General features: G+C 49.3%; 5 protein-coding genes across 5 annotated transcripts; 2 read left to right on the forward strand and 3 right to left on the reverse strand.

The window, feature by feature from the left end:
* The first annotated feature begins 5 nt into the window (after positions 1 to 5).
* Positions 6 to 1,158, forward strand: LOC120456220. Its single transcript, XM_039642903.2, has one exon. It carries the CDS (start codon positions 172 to 174, stop codon positions 1,087 to 1,089), a length of 918 nt encoding a protein of 305 aa, XP_039498837.1. The 5' UTR covers positions 6 to 171; the 3' UTR covers positions 1,090 to 1,158.
* A 207-nt stretch (positions 1,159 to 1,365) lies between these two features.
* LOC120456201 (mothers against decapentaplegic homolog 3) lies at positions 1,366 to 6,451 on the forward strand. The gene is made up of 2 exons (XM_039642881.2): positions 1,366 to 1,983; positions 2,716 to 6,451. The coding sequence occupies exon 2, from the start codon at positions 2,972 to 2,974 to the stop codon at positions 4,430 to 4,432; it is 1,461 nt and encodes a 486-aa protein (XP_039498815.1). The 5' UTR covers positions 1,366 to 1,983; positions 2,716 to 2,971; the 3' UTR covers positions 4,433 to 6,451.
* Positions 6,452 to 6,743: 292 nt separating this feature from the next.
* LOC120456219 (zinc finger protein 239) lies at positions 6,744 to 8,580 on the reverse strand. The gene is made up of 2 exons (XM_039642901.2): positions 7,723 to 8,580; positions 6,744 to 7,656 (listed from the first exon to the last, which is right to left on the reverse strand). The coding sequence occupies exons 1-2, from the start codon at positions 7,924 to 7,926 to the stop codon at positions 6,895 to 6,897; spliced, it is 966 nt and encodes a 321-aa protein (XP_039498835.1). The 5' UTR covers positions 7,927 to 8,580; the 3' UTR covers positions 6,744 to 6,894.
* Positions 8,581 to 8,847: 267 nt separating this feature from the next.
* LOC120456181 (dynein regulatory complex protein 1 homolog) lies at positions 8,848 to 11,492 on the reverse strand. The gene has a single exon (XM_039642852.2). The coding sequence runs from the start codon at positions 11,281 to 11,283 to the stop codon at positions 9,052 to 9,054; it is 2,232 nt and encodes a 743-aa protein (XP_039498786.1). The 5' UTR covers positions 11,284 to 11,492; the 3' UTR covers positions 8,848 to 9,051.
* A 541-nt stretch (positions 11,493 to 12,033) lies between these two features.
* On the reverse strand, positions 12,034 to 13,978 carry LOC120456194 (zinc finger and SCAN domain-containing protein 21). The gene is made up of 2 exons (XM_039642873.2): positions 13,963 to 13,978; positions 12,034 to 13,899 (listed from the first exon to the last, which is right to left on the reverse strand). Exon 2 carries the CDS (start codon positions 13,896 to 13,898, stop codon positions 12,096 to 12,098), a length of 1,803 nt encoding a protein of 600 aa, XP_039498807.1. The 5' UTR covers position 13,899; positions 13,963 to 13,978; the 3' UTR covers positions 12,034 to 12,095.
* Between the last annotated feature and the right edge of the window lie 338 nt (positions 13,979 to 14,316).

The following is a 14,316-nucleotide window of genomic DNA, read 5'->3' on the forward strand; positions in this document are numbered from 1 at the left end:
TTATCAATTGAAAGAGCACTTGATAACCCTGACACGAAACAACGTCACCTCTCAAACACACGCACACACAAACACACACACACACAAACGCACGAAGAAAACAACGAAGAAGAGACCCAAACAAAAAAAACACACAAATTCGTCATCGTCGCTGGAGTTTAGGCCGTGAAAATGGCCAACAATCCGACGCAGACGCTCCACCAGGCAATCAAGACCGAGTTCGGCATCCAGAACACCAGCGATCTATCCAAATTAAGCAGTATCAGTGGCACGAGCCCACAAACGGCGCCGAGATTTGCAATTCCGCAGCTCAAAATTCCCCAGCTGAAAATTCCCCAGCTAAAAATTCCACAATTGCAACTGCAAGCCAATGCGGATGCAGCAATCCAGCAAGAATCCCGCCAAGCGGCGGAAACACACAATCAGCTGCTCCTCAATGAGATCCAGTTGAGGCAACGCCAGCGATCGGAGAGCGAAAGCAAACCGCAGCCCGTGGAATTTGTGATACCCCCACTGGGAGCAACGCCCAAGGAGCCTCTGAGTATACCCCTGCTGGCCCGACTGGAGCGCGGCGTGGATAAGCTGCAAATAGGCGATGGGGCAACGAGTCTAGATACGCCAGCATCACCACTCATTGACCTCTCCTCGACGGTAATAGCTGAGAATAGTGGCGCACCGCCCAAGGAGTCGGCCAGCAAGGCGCGCCAGCTGACCAGTCACAAGAGCTTCGACATACCCTTCATTGCCTGCGATCGAGAAAGAGGAAGCACGCCCACTGCCGATGTCCTGGCCAGCAGGAGATCCATAAACTACGACGAGGACGAGCTTGCCGATCGGCCGCCAGCTGATACCGACTACCGTGAGCAACCGGGACCCATCGGACTAATGCTGGACGCAGTGGTGGGCTATCCGGAGCCGCGAAAGCCACGTCTGGTGTACGCCGTCACCCCGCTGGAACGACAGCACCTGAGGATGTGCCAGCACCAGGACTACGGCAGCCAGGTCAAGAGATTCCGCTTCGATACTCCCTCGCCGGATGAGCTCGTGAAGCAGGCGCTGCAGAAGTCCTGGCGCGCCTCCCGCACTTGACCATGTTGCGCATATTAGTTGACAATTACCGATAAGTAAAGCAAAGTAATAAATCCACTAAGTTCAAAAGAAGCTGACCGACTTACTTCTTAGTTCTACCACTACCTATTATTAAATAGGCAGTGCAATCCCTTTATTTTTGCTTTGCTTTCTCACATAACTATATTTATTTATGTATTTACAACAAATTTAAAATGATCGGTAAAATGTTTACACGCGTTAGTGCGTTTTGAGCATTGGCGTTAAAGCTTATTCGAGCTTCGGCCAACGGTCACACTACACAGTCGGTCACACTATTGTTGGGCAGCACGTCTGGGCACACTGCAACTTTGCGAATAGCTAAATCGCGAAACGCAAAAAATTATAATACTCCAATACAGCGCAACTCGAACGTAAAGCGAACTACTAACGTATGGAAAATAAACACAAAGAGCATAACATAAGAACAAACAACCGGGTGACGTTAAAATATTGATCAAAATAAGTTCTCTGTTCTTGTTGTGCCTCTGTGTGTTTGTGTCTGTGCGCTCGTGTATCTGTGTGCGTGTTTCTTGCGTGTCGGTGTGCAGTGACTGTGCTTTGGTGTGCGTGTGCGTATAGCTATCCCTCTCTGGCGCGCACACAAGATATATACACACAGAAATTTGAAAGAGCGGTGGCCACCACACGCCCCCCCGTTCCAGACAACCACCACCACCAACACCCCCTCCCGTCGGCGCTGCTCGGCTGGATGTGTGCGCCCGGTTCCGGTGCCTTTTGGTTACCGTTCCCGTACATCTGGACCTGGAAGCAGAGTGTGCGTGCGAGCGAGAGGGCACGTTAGAATTTTAGAGAGCAGGCGAAAGGAGCAAGAGCAGGACAACAGGGGAGCTCGAGTTGCCGGTACCGTTACAGGTAATATTTATATGTGCGAGACACTCGGCGGGAGTGTATGCGTGTGTGTGTGTGTGTTCGGTGGGGGGGGTGGAGATACGGATACAGATACATGGATACATTCCAAAGCCGCTGTATGTGCACTTTTCGCTGTTTCCACAATGCACATTTTATTATTTATTTATTTTTGCGTCTAACTCGAACCCCCCTCGCCTGCGACGCTCGTGGTTTTTTGTTATTTTCGGTAATTTATTGCCCCGCCTTCGATAAGATGGAAAATTCCAAACTGCCCACAGATTAGGCGTGTGTACATGCATACATACATAAATATACATACATTCTGGTTCTGTTTCTGTTTCGGTTTTCTGTGGCTGCTGTAACTCAACTGAAGAAAAAAAAAGCGTCTGCAAACGCAGACATTTGACCTTGTTGGGGACAATAACAACAAGAATAGGAATAAGAACGGTAGTAAGAATAGCAAGAACAGCAGCAACCCACGCAAACGATTGCATATCTGATTGGCGATTTGGAAATGGAAAGAATAAACTGAAATTTTCTAAAGAAATCAGAATGTGAATCTACGGCAAAAGTTAATAGATTACCCATATACACACGCTCGGGCAATTATCACAATAACATCGTCATCAGGGTCGAGCTTTTATCAGATCCAGCCGCTCACGCACACACATGCAAGCCAATTATCAGGTTTTAATTGTCAAATCACGCACAACTAAACCCATTCCACTATTCCAGATCAGAAGTGCACAAGTGAAGCAGCCAGCAGCAATAGCAGCAGCAGTAGCAGCAGGAGAACTGTTTCAGTTCCAGTTCCCATTCCCGTTCCAGTATTCCAGGCAAGGTGATCGAACTAAAACTAAAACACACGACAAACGCCACCAGTGAGAGCAGTATTCAAAAGTCAACGCAGAGGAGGAGGAGGAGGAGTAGGAGCTAGTGGACGCGGAGGACACCCGGAAAGCCCAGGAGAACTCCCCCCTGAGACCCTGAGATGTTGCCATTCACCCCGCAGGTGGTCAAGCGTTTGTTAGCACTCAAAAAGGGCAACGAGGACAACAGCGTCGAGGGCAAGTGGTCGGAGAAGGCCGTCAAGAATCTGGTCAAGAAGATCAAAAAGAATTCGCAGCTGGAGGAGCTAGAGCGCGCGATCTCGACACAGAACTGCCAAACAAGGTGCGTGACGGTGCCGCGCAGCAAGCCAGCTCCCGCCGGCGAGCATCTGCGCAAGGGTCTGCCGCACGTCATCTACTGTCGCCTGTGGCGCTGGCCGGATCTTCAGTCGCAGAATGAACTGAAGCCCCTCGATCATTGCGAGTACGCGTTCCATTTGCGCAAGGAAGAGATCTGCATAAATCCGTACCACTACAAGAAGATTGAACTGTCCATCCTGGTGCCCAAATCGCTGCCGACGCCGCCCGACTCCATTGTGGATTATCCGCTGGACAACCATACGCACCAGATACCCAACAACACCGACTACAATGCGGCGATAATTCGCAGCGCCTCGTTGAGTCCGCCGCAGTATATGGAATTGGGCGGTGCCGGTCCCGTTTCCGTATCATCGTCCGCCAGTTCGACGCCCGCAACTGCCGCCGGTGGTGGTGGTGGTCCCTCCTCCTCCTCGTCGTCGTCCTCATCCGCCGCCTCCGCCTATCAACAGCAACAGCAGCAGCTGTCCTTTGGCCAAAACATGGACTCTCAATCGAGTGTGCTCAGTGTGGGCAGCAGCATTCCCAACACCGGTACCCCGCCGCCCGGCTATATGAGCGAGGATGGTGACCCCATCGATCCCAACGACAACATGAACATGTCGCGTCTAACGCCGCCCGCCGATGCAGCGCCGGTGATGTACCACGAGCCGGCCTTCTGGTGTTCCATCTCCTACTACGAGCTAAATACGCGTGTCGGCGAGACGTTCCATGCCTCGCAGCCCTCGATTACGGTGGATGGCTTTACCGATCCCTCCAATTCGGAGCGCTTCTGCCTCGGACTGCTGTCGAATGTGAATCGCAACGAAGTCGTGGAGCAGACACGTCGCCACATCGGCAAGGGCGTACGGCTGTACTACATTGGCGGAGAGGTATTCGCAGAATGCCTGAGCGACTCCTCCATCTTCGTACAGAGCCCGAATTGTAACCAGCGTTATGGCTGGCATCCGGCCACCGTATGCAAGATACCGCCCGGTTGCAACCTAAAGATCTTCAACAACCAGGAGTTCGCCGCCCTGCTGTCGCAGTCCGTGTCGCAGGGATTCGAGGCGGTCTACCAATTGACACGCATGTGCACCATCCGCATGTCATTCGTCAAGGGCTGGGGCGCCGAATATCGCCGCCAGACGGTGACCTCAACGCCCTGCTGGATCGAACTCCATCTGAACGGGCCGCTTCAGTGGCTGGATCGCGTTCTCACGCAGATGGGTTCGCCTCGGCTGCCGTGCAGCTCCATGTCGTAAGCGCACGGCCGGTTCCGGTTTTCAATCTTCCCCCCCTCCCCATTTTTCCGCACAGAAAGCGCTGGAGTTTAAGGCCCATTTTGGGATGATAGAAGAACCCCAGAAATCCCATAACGGCTCTGACAAGTAACACTGACGAAGATATGATACTATCCTCAAGAATTTGCGGTAGTCAATATCGTTTATTATCGTCTTTTAATCACCTTTCGCAACAAATCGCAAAGGTAATTAAAATTGTAGATTAACGTCCGCAAAATCTGGATGCAATTGGTATGCAATCGATGTGCTTTTTGTTCGGTTTTCATTTAAATTCGCTAAGCAGCTAGGCAGTGAAAGTTGTAATACCCTCTGCCAGGGTAAAAAAAATCACTTGTTTTCACTAGCTCTAGGAAAACGTAAATTTAAACCCAACCAGTACAAATTAAAATCGATAAAAAGCTGGGCACAACAATAATTATATCCTTGATGTACCAAGAGCTTCCTTAAAAGGCTTGCAAAAACCAAAAATACTATATATACATCGCTGTTAATGTTGAATGTTGGCCCGTTTCGTCAGTGTTACTGGTCAGCACCTTCGCGGGAGATCAAAATGAGAATCGGAATTGGTTTTGAAAGAGAAAACCAAGAAAAATTCTGAGAGCACATATGAAATAAGTTCAGGCAAATTATATACGAGTACATAATTGAGTAATTGAAAACAAAATGGTAGATGCAAACCAGATGCAGATATATCTATATACAAAGAGCACACACTTACATGTGGGATATATATCTTTACAAGCATATATGAGAGAGAACATGTATTTGGCGTTACAAGTTTAGGACTATATATTGTGTAGGTGGAAACGTGGAGAGTTACAGTTTTCGATAAGAAGCAACAATTTTTTTAAACATTTTACATACAAAAAGAAAAAAAACAAAAGCAAATGAGGAAATAACCGAAAATGGAACCGACCAGGAACACACAAAACCAAAAGATGCCCCCAATCTGTGTGCGTAAAGTTGGTAGCTAGCTAGAAGCGAGAACGAAGCGAGTCAAAATTCTTTGTGAAAGAAGCAAAACAATTATATCGGTGATTTGGAACAAAAATGAATGAGAGTAAAACAGGAACTGGGATTTATCAAGCTTGAAGCTTACACACACAGACACACACTACCATACATTGCAAATGTACATAAGACCAAAATAATGAAATTATTCACGCAGGACCTCCACTTGATCGAGTATGGGATTATAGATATATCCGTTTTGATGATGGTTGTTAAACGATACGATTCGATGTGACTCGACTCGATATTCGCTTAGTACGTGTGTGTTAAAAATTCGTCAAGAAATTCGTCTTAAAACGCAGTCAGCTCTTGTTAGTCGTAATATCCGTAAAATGCGATCATATATCCTATATGTAAAGCACTTGCCCAACAAAATTTGTAATGCCGCAAGCCCAAGTCTGGCCCATCCAAGGTGCCATTTTGTTCAGAACTGCATTTATTGTGTACCAAATGAGAGATTCTCTTAATTCATTTACAGCCTCGGATTTGAACCGACAGATTGGATGTAACCAACCAATATGCAATATGGTTTGCCGGTGCTGGCCGGATTTTGCTTGGCAAGTGCACGTTTTTCTTGGGTCTAGTTCTTAAGTCTATATATGTAACGAAATTCGCTAGCTTATATTAACATTTAAAGAGCCCAAATCCAGTTTAAGTTCGAGTTCAAATTGTTTTTACGTCAACATTTGCTGATTCTTTTTTACAATTGTTTTTTTTTTTTTTTTGTCCTTCGCTTCGCTGTTACAACCAAAAATAACTGTACCGCCTGGCCAGTGTGGGGCAGTGTATGGTGCGTGGCGGCCAGTGCTGGCCAGCGCACTTGTCCGCTGGTTCCGGCGAAACTTTAATTTAAGTTTTGTCTATTGTGTTTGCCCCCTTTGTTGCTTTTAAGTTTCTCACGTGTGTAGTTTTGTGCTAAGACACTAAGTCCTGATTGGCAGTCAATCGAATAAACGACCGCGAACGAGATTGTGTTTTGTTAATTGGCTCTAATCACTGTTTTTTAATCAATTTAATCAATTGTTTTCGTATTTCCGGCTAAGACCGCAAATAATGTAATATTATCATTAAGTTATGCCTAACGAAACAAAGCAATGCAGGCGAACATGCAGCAACAGTCAACAGTCCTCGGACACAACCACAGTGAACCAGCAACCCCGTACCCGTATCCGTACCCGTACCGTAACTTTATAAAGTATAAATACAAATATATACATATATCTAATATGCAAGCATGCAGATAAAGACAAACAGAATCGTATATATAAATAAACACTTATATTGAATGGAAAGCGCTGCCCCAAGCCCCTCTCTGGCGCAGCTTTGGGTGGGGCGAGTCTCGGATTCTCAAGCTCTCGGGGTCTGGAATACCATATACCTTATTAAAAAATAATCCAAGTGCTCTCCAGTTGTCAACGCTCGTGCACCTTGAGGTGTTGTTTATGATTGGATTTGCGCAGAAATCGCGCTGGACACAGTGGACAGGCGAAGGGACGCTGTTGGGTGTGGGCGATCTGGTGGTGCTTCAGCTCCGAGGCACTGTAGAATCTCTTGTCGCACTGCGGCTGTGTGCATGGGAAGTCGCGCTGGTTATAATGCCGCTTCAGGTGGATGCTCAGGTAGCACTGATCCGTCAGGATGCGGCTGCAGACCGGGCAGGTGAAGCTGAACGCGGACGTCTCCCGTTGCTCCTGCTCGGCCAGTGGCTGATCGGGATCCGCTTCCGGATGCGTTGGTGTCGCATGCCTTAGCTTGGTGTGGATGCGTCGCGCGTGAATGGAGTGAAAGGAGAGATGACAGTCTGTGGCCAAGCACGGATATGGTTTCTCGCCCGTGTGCAATCGTCGATGGACAGTTAGGTAGTTGGCATACCGGAAACCCTTGCCGCAGATGTCGCATTTGTGTGGCCGCTCCGCTGTGTGGGTGACCGCATGGATGCGAAGCTTGTTCAGTTGCCGGAATCCCTTGCCGCACTCCTCGCACACGTGCGGCTTCTCGTCCGTGTGGGTCATCTTGTGGATGCGCAGGTTGTACGCCTCCGAGAAACGTCTGCCGCACACGTCGCAGCTGTGCTCCTTTCCAGCTCTTCGAAGGCGTTTAGTGGTTGCTTTCCGCTTGGGCTTACATATCTGGTCTGGTTTCGTATGTTCCGTGGTGTTGCGCTGCTGCAGAGCCTAGATGCAGATTGATCATGGATTACTTATGTGCATTTTGCCACAAGAAACTCTACTTCAACTTACTCCATTTACAAGTTCCAAAAGATCGAACTCCGAGCCCGGACTGAGCAGCTCCATCTCCATGGGCAATCTTTCGCCGGAGAGATCCTCCAGTTGGGCAAACAGTTGCAGGTCCTCGAGGCAAACGCCATAGTTGCCCAGATCGTCGACCGAATAAGTGGCGTCTGTCAAGTGGGATATACCCATATCCCGATCTCTGGATCGCATGATGGTCCTCCGCTTCCGTCCAGACTGCTGAAGTCTCGCCAACTGTCGATGAAGACTTCCGCTACCGCAGGAAAAAAAGAAGGCAATGCCAACGGAGTCCAAAACTAGCAAGCGATAAGATTACGCCATGTTTAATTATGTAGTATATTATTGCAGGTCGCAGTAGAGTAGTTGTTGACCATGAAACTCAACTAGACAAGCGGTTGCGCTTGTATTTTATTTTATCGAATAATGGACGACATCCATAAAGTTTGCCCATAAATGAATGATTAGCCTGAATGGGGTGGTCTGCACTTTAAACGCTGGCGGTGCGCACTTTGAGCCAATTGCACGATCCCTCTGTGGACTCCGCAACTGTCCTACATATAAATTATACTTTTGCCTACAGCTCAACTTTATCGGGTTGCCCTGATAAGACACAGTGCAACAAGTCCTAATCATTTGGTTTCCAGCAGCGAAATGGTAGCTGTGCGAGAAAACTATCCAAGGTATTCCCCGTCGCAGAGATCATCTATCGCCAACTATGTACATAGTTCCCACGGACTCAAAGTTCGAAATGAACTGCAAAAGCAAAGCAAAGCAAATCAAATCAAACATTTAAGATCGCCAGTTTGGGGGACAGTATGGCATGGACGGCACTGGCAATATGTTATAAAAGGGGTGGTGGAAGATTAGGACATGGAATAATAATATATCTGAAATAATATATCTGAAATATGTTATGATTTAGTATTGTGATTGATTTGAGTACTTAATTCAGGGGGAAAAACCCCATCAATGTAGTCAAATAGCTTTTCGAGCTGGGCACTGTGATAATAACCGTCATTAGAAAACTGCTCATAGTTTAGAGCGGGACAACATAAGATATAGACGTAGAAATATTCAACATTTTTCATTACTTTAATATACAAAACCACCAGGTTTCTTGGTCGAAATAAGCTTTTATTGCACGACTCTGAAATGAAACAACGTTTACGATGGCGCCCGAGCAGGGACCCCACGTCTCTGGACTGTTTCCATGGCAATGTCAAAGAGCGAGATTAGGAACAATTATAATTTATCATGTTTGGACGGAATCGGACAATAATTGCTTCGGTTCAGATATGCAATTGAGTAAATTTGCACCTAGACGGTAAACTTTTGTAGCAGATGGCGCAACTCTTCGTTCTGGCGACGCAAAAAGACGACTTCCGCATCGTACTGCACGCGCATCTTGAGTACCTCTACGTAGTGATTCAGTCCGTGCTCCAGTGTCTTCCACAGCTTGCACTTGGAGGCCGGAAAGCAGGCCGAGAACTGGCGCCAGAAATTACGGATCTCGGCATCCGTAATCTGAATAAGATTTACCGCATTGAGAACGCTGCCCGGTTCGTGTTCGTACATCTTTTTGTGCATCTTGGAGGTGAAGAGATTCATGGCGTGCAGACAGAGTGCCGGCTCCATGACCAGATAGTGATTGTGGCATCTCTTCGCCGCCTCCTCTCTCTTGGTTAGAAAGGCTTCGCCTGTGGATCTATGCTCCTTTTGATCCGGTTGGCCACCCGTCATGCCCTGCAGCCGATTGGGCTTTTGATCCTTCATGAACACCTCGGCACACTTGCGTGGACTCAATCCCTGTGGTTGGCAGTTCGGACAGTAGGTGTACGGCATGAAAACCTTGGTCAGTTCCTTGACATCGCGCAGATGACGGATGCGTAGCGCTGCAAAGATATTGTCGATGCGCACCAGGCATTTGTCCTCCTCGGAATACGGCTCAAGAATCTTCAGCAGTCTCTCCTCGATAAGGAAACCGCCGCGATCGGACAGCTTACGAATGAGATTACGCATCAGACGTAGCGATTCTGGGGGCAGCTCCTTGATATCCGGCTTGTAATGTACGGCCGACTTGGGCAGCACCCGGTTCTTGGGAACCCGCCCAATTCGCATGTCAAACTTCTCCAGAATGTTATTGCGCCTCTTCTTTGCCTTGTTGATATTTGGAATGGGCGGCACGGGACTGGACCACGGCATGGCCAGCTGCTGCTCGTGTATGATGCGATCGATGTGATAGACCCGATCTACCAGCAGGTTAAGCTCCTTGTAGTTGATCTCCCAGATGCGATCGAATTTCTCGCGATTGTTCAGCCTCGCCTGATGGGCCTTCGACTCCATATCGTTGATGTTGGCGTGCAGCTTGTAGATGTCCGAGGAGAGACGGGCTATGTTTCGCTTGCCCGTGTTGTAAAGATTCTTCAGGCCACGCCGTGTGCGTCCGATTGCCTCATGCAGGCGGGCCACCCGTCGCTTCTGCTGGTTGTTAATGATCACGTTCTCCTCGTTCCGCTTCTGGAGCACTTGATAGTTGTAGTCCAGCTTCTCGGAGTTCATCAGAACATTGTCACGTGTGCGACGCAACTCCAGCTCGAGCCTCTCGCACTCCTTCTCCAGTCGAATTCGAGTGCTCTTGGTCAGCTCCTCCTGGGACTCGTTGATCTGCTGCGTTTGGCGTGCATAGAACTGCTCACGTGCTCGCACCAAACTGGCCTTCTCGTCAAAGTTTGCGTTCATCGCATCAAAGAAGGTGCGCCACTTCTCCACCGCACTGTCGGCAAAGATCTGCCGCTCCTCCTCGATGGTGTGCCGCAGCATTTGAATGTGCTCCTTGTAGGCCTCCTTTAGCGTCTCCACCTGGTGATCAACGCGCTCCACCAGGCAACAAAGATCCTGGGCCTGCCGCTCGCGATCGAACTCGTACTTGGCATTCATGCGGTCCACCTCCGCTTGGCAGGCAGATATCATCTCATCCTTGCGGGCCATGATCTCGGCAATGCGTTTCTTTTGCTCTTCGATTTGGTCCCACAATAGCATCGGCTCGTTGGTCTCCTCCAGCTCCGTCCAGCGCGCCTTGATGTTCTCGAAGCGGGCCATTGTTTCCACACTCTCGCGTTGCAGCTTCAACTGCACCTGATTCTTCTGCGTCGCCTCAAAGAGTCGGCGATTAAGCTCCCTTCGTTCGTTGGCCACCCGGACATTGGTCACCAACTCGTTGCCGAAGCGCACCAGTTCGTTTAGTCGCTCGCTGGACACCTCCAGCTGTTGGTCTATGGGCGACTTCTGCGCCTGACAACGTTCGGCGACACCCTTTGGCGCCTCGCGGAACTGCTGACGCACCCGGTTGAGAATCGCCAGCCGGCGTTCGTCCAACTTCTTCACCGACTTGTCGCAGCGTTCGTTAAAGATCAGCCCATCGATGCGGTTATTGAAGGATTCCCAGCTGTCCACCGGTCCGAGATCGGGCTCGACCTCCTCCTCCTCCTCGACGCTGCCGTCGCTGACCAGCTCCTGGTGCTCCTCCAGCTCATCCTCGTTGTCGTCCATGGCTCAAAATATATGCCAGGTCGAGATTTATATGAGAATCGATTTGTTGTGCGGTATTTCAGAAGGCAACTGTGCTCCAAATCAAGGGGGTTTGTTGTGTGACTGGAAAAGTTTGATCGAAGGATCCCGGGTTCCCTTGGTTTCGTGGCCATTGCCCATGGCGCCTGATTTTTCCGGTGAAAACAAAAATATTGTCTTCTGTTTGTTTACTTCTGTTGTCAGTGATGCCCATCAGTGATGCCAAAACAGACAACTGGCGGTTTTAGCAAATGTACTCTTTCTGCTCTTATTAAAAAAATGGCTCATGACTGCCTTGCAGCTAAATCGTTGTTAAGAATTGTCAAAAAGTCATTGCTATAGTACTTATTAAATAAGAGAGTTAAAATCCATTTAGTTCTGTCTTGAATTAATTTCATCTCCGCCTATAACAATCGTTATCGAAATCAAGCGATAGGTGCTGGAGCTATAGTTTCTTCCCTCTCGCTTCCTCCTGCACAAGATCGCGTGCTGACGTCACGCGGGCCATGCCAAATGCAAAATGAGTGGAAAATTCCATTGTCAAAACCGCAATGACCCCATTGACCCGGGTGCGTCCCCTTGCTGCAAATATAAGGCGGCATGTTTGACCCCTGAGTTGCAATCACCAGTCGGAATTTGATGCCCTTTTGGAAATACAGCCCTGCCGATTTGGCGACACTGGGTTGCATTCGACCAAAAATTTGGAACCACATTCAAAAAAAGTTGAGGAAATTCTTTACATGATAGTGTTTACTTTGGATCTATTTACAATTTTTGCGCGGGGGTTGCGGCACTCAATTATCCTCAGTCTTCAAGGTGATTTCATATATCAGCTCGTCGTTGTAGTCCTGCCCATGGCCATGATGTTGGTTCTGCTGCTGCTGCTGCTGCTGGTGATGCTGTTGGACAGCGTTAAAGTATTGCTCCTCGGTAAGCAGCTCCTCCTCCTCCACATCCTCGTCGATGTCCTCGCCCACCACGTTCTCCACCAGCAGGCGCTGGTCATCGTAATCCGACATTTGCACATATTGCGGCTCGCCCTCGGTCAAATAATGCCGATTGGACGACGAGCCCTGCTCCTCCGCGTGACCATCCTCCACCAGCAGGCCGTCGTCCTCGTCATACTCCTCCTCCAGCAGGCCCATACCGTCCTCCTCGTCGTCCTGGCCGTCCATAATGCGACCCGAAATGGAACCCGAACCGGATCCACCTTGATTCTCATCACCATTCACAAAGCGACGAGTATTGCTACGGCACTGAATCGATCGCTTGTGAGCATCGAAATAGTTAATGTCAGTGAACTCCTCTTGGCACAAATGGCACACATATGTGCCCTGACTCAGGTGCATCTCCTTACGATGACGGGCCATTTTGTGGGCATCACGACACTGCATGCCACAGAACGGGCACTTGAGCATCCTTCGCTTGCCCATGTGAACATTGCGAATGTGCTCCTGCAGAGAGAAATTCTTGTAGTAGGCCTTCTGGCAGTACTGGCACTGGAATCGCCGCTTCTTCTCGTGCGTCGCCTCGCGATGCCGCTTCAGCTGGGTATTCTGGGCGAATGTCTTGCCGCACATTTCGCATATATGCTCCTTCTCCAGATGCCGGCGCTGATTGTGCACGCGTAGATCCTGCTTGGTGGAGAAGTATAGGGTGCACAGTTCGCAGACGTACGGTCGGATGCCCATGTGGCGCCGCGCATGTCCGGCCAGGTATTTGCAGTCGCGATACGTCTCCGTGCAGTAGATGCAGGCATAGCGATTGGTGCCGGGCACCAGATGAGTCTTCTGGTGCTTGGACAGCTTCGTTTTGTGCATCACATCTGGACAAATGCCACACTCCACCGGCAGCTTTTCGTCCAGTATGTCACTGATCATGGAGAACTCCACAATGGGTGTGCTGTCCTCGTCAAAGTCCACAATGGTTGCTATCAGGTCGTCGAAAAGCATGTAGCGTCGCGGTCCCTTGAACTCCTCCAGCATCTTTTCGCTTGGCTTTACATCCTTGACGCTGCCATCGTCGTCCGTATTTTGGCCGGCAAAGCTGCGTATGGCGATCTGGAGGGCAGATGAAGATCTCGCTTTGCTGGCGAGCTGGACAGCAGGCTTCGGCGGCTGTGGCGGCGATGGTGGCAGGGAGGGTGACGACGGTGGATCCATATCCAGATCCTCTTCCTCCCTCTCGGAAGCGTGCGGGTGACTGTAGTTGAGTTCGTGCTCGTAGTCGCCATAGTCCAGCTCCTGTTCCTCCTCCACCAGCTCTCCCATTTCCTCGAGCTGCAGTTCCGTGACAACATACTGCGGCCCCTGTTCGTCCAGCGGCGATTCCTTAAACCGGGAGCTCACCAGAAGACCCTGCAGCTCCTCGTCCACCAGCAGCTCGCCCTCCACGACGTCCTCGTTGACGATCAGAAACTCCTCATCGTATTCGTTGCCCAGGTTGTCCAGAACCACGTAGGTGGCATCCTCACTGGCGTCCATCAGGCGAACGGCTCCACCGTTGTCATCGTCCGAATAATCGCTATTGGCCGGCAGCACGAATTCGATTATCTCGGACATGTCCAAGCTCATCGCAAGGCGGTGGTTGTTGCTCATCCTGGTCACATCAACTGAATTAATTAATTATTTTGCATGAATTTGGCCGAAAAAAAAAACGTACAAAACTGCAAGTGTGACCAGTCGCTGTTTGCTGGCCCACACCAACTATCGAATACCAAGTTTCGCTGGGATTTCAAATAAAATACTCGCTTTCTGGACATGATTAAATCGGGGTTTAAAAAAAAACATTAAAAACTCAAAGTAACAAACCAGAGAGTTCGCTATAGTAGAGTTCCCCGACTATTGGATACAAACAAACTTTTACACTACGAGTAACGGATACAAAAATATACCGCAAATTATCGATCTCAGCGAGCTATCGATAACGCGCAATTTGAATGGCCTGCTGCGCGCCAAAAAATCGCTGCGCATGCGTGAAGTCGGCTAACGTCTTTTTTGCCGCTTCTTGGCCCCT

Source organism: Drosophila santomea, chromosome X (assembly GCF_016746245.2).
Source record: "Drosophila santomea strain STO CAGO 1482 chromosome X, Prin_Dsan_1.1, whole genome shotgun sequence".
Classification (NCBI taxonomy): Eukaryota; Metazoa; Arthropoda; class Insecta; order Diptera; family Drosophilidae; genus Drosophila; species Drosophila santomea.

What these genes read in the sequence shown, in the direction of transcription:
- LOC120456220 (XM_039642903.2), top strand. Translation starts at nt 172, where the DNA reads ATGGCCAACAATCCGACGCAGACGCTCCACCAGGCAATCAAGACCGAG.
- LOC120456201 (XM_039642881.2), top strand. Translation starts at nt 2,972, where the DNA reads ATGTTGCCATTCACCCCGCAGGTGGTCAAGCGTTTGTTAGCACTCAAA.
- LOC120456219 (XM_039642901.2), bottom strand. Translation starts at nt 7,926, where the DNA reads ATGCGATCCAGAGATCGGGATATGGGTATATCCCACTTGACAGACGCC. An exon ending in TTTTGGAACTTGTAAATGGA is followed by an intron (nt 7,657 to 7,722) that starts GTAAGTTGAAGT and finishes ATCTGCATCTAG; the next exon opens with GCTCTGCAGCAGCGCAACAC.
- LOC120456181 (XM_039642852.2), bottom strand. Translation starts at nt 11,283, where the DNA reads ATGGACGACAACGAGGATGAGCTGGAGGAGCACCAGGAGCTGGTCAGC.
- LOC120456194 (XM_039642873.2), bottom strand. Translation starts at nt 13,898, where the DNA reads ATGAGCAACAACCACCGCCTTGCGATGAGCTTGGACATGTCCGAGATA.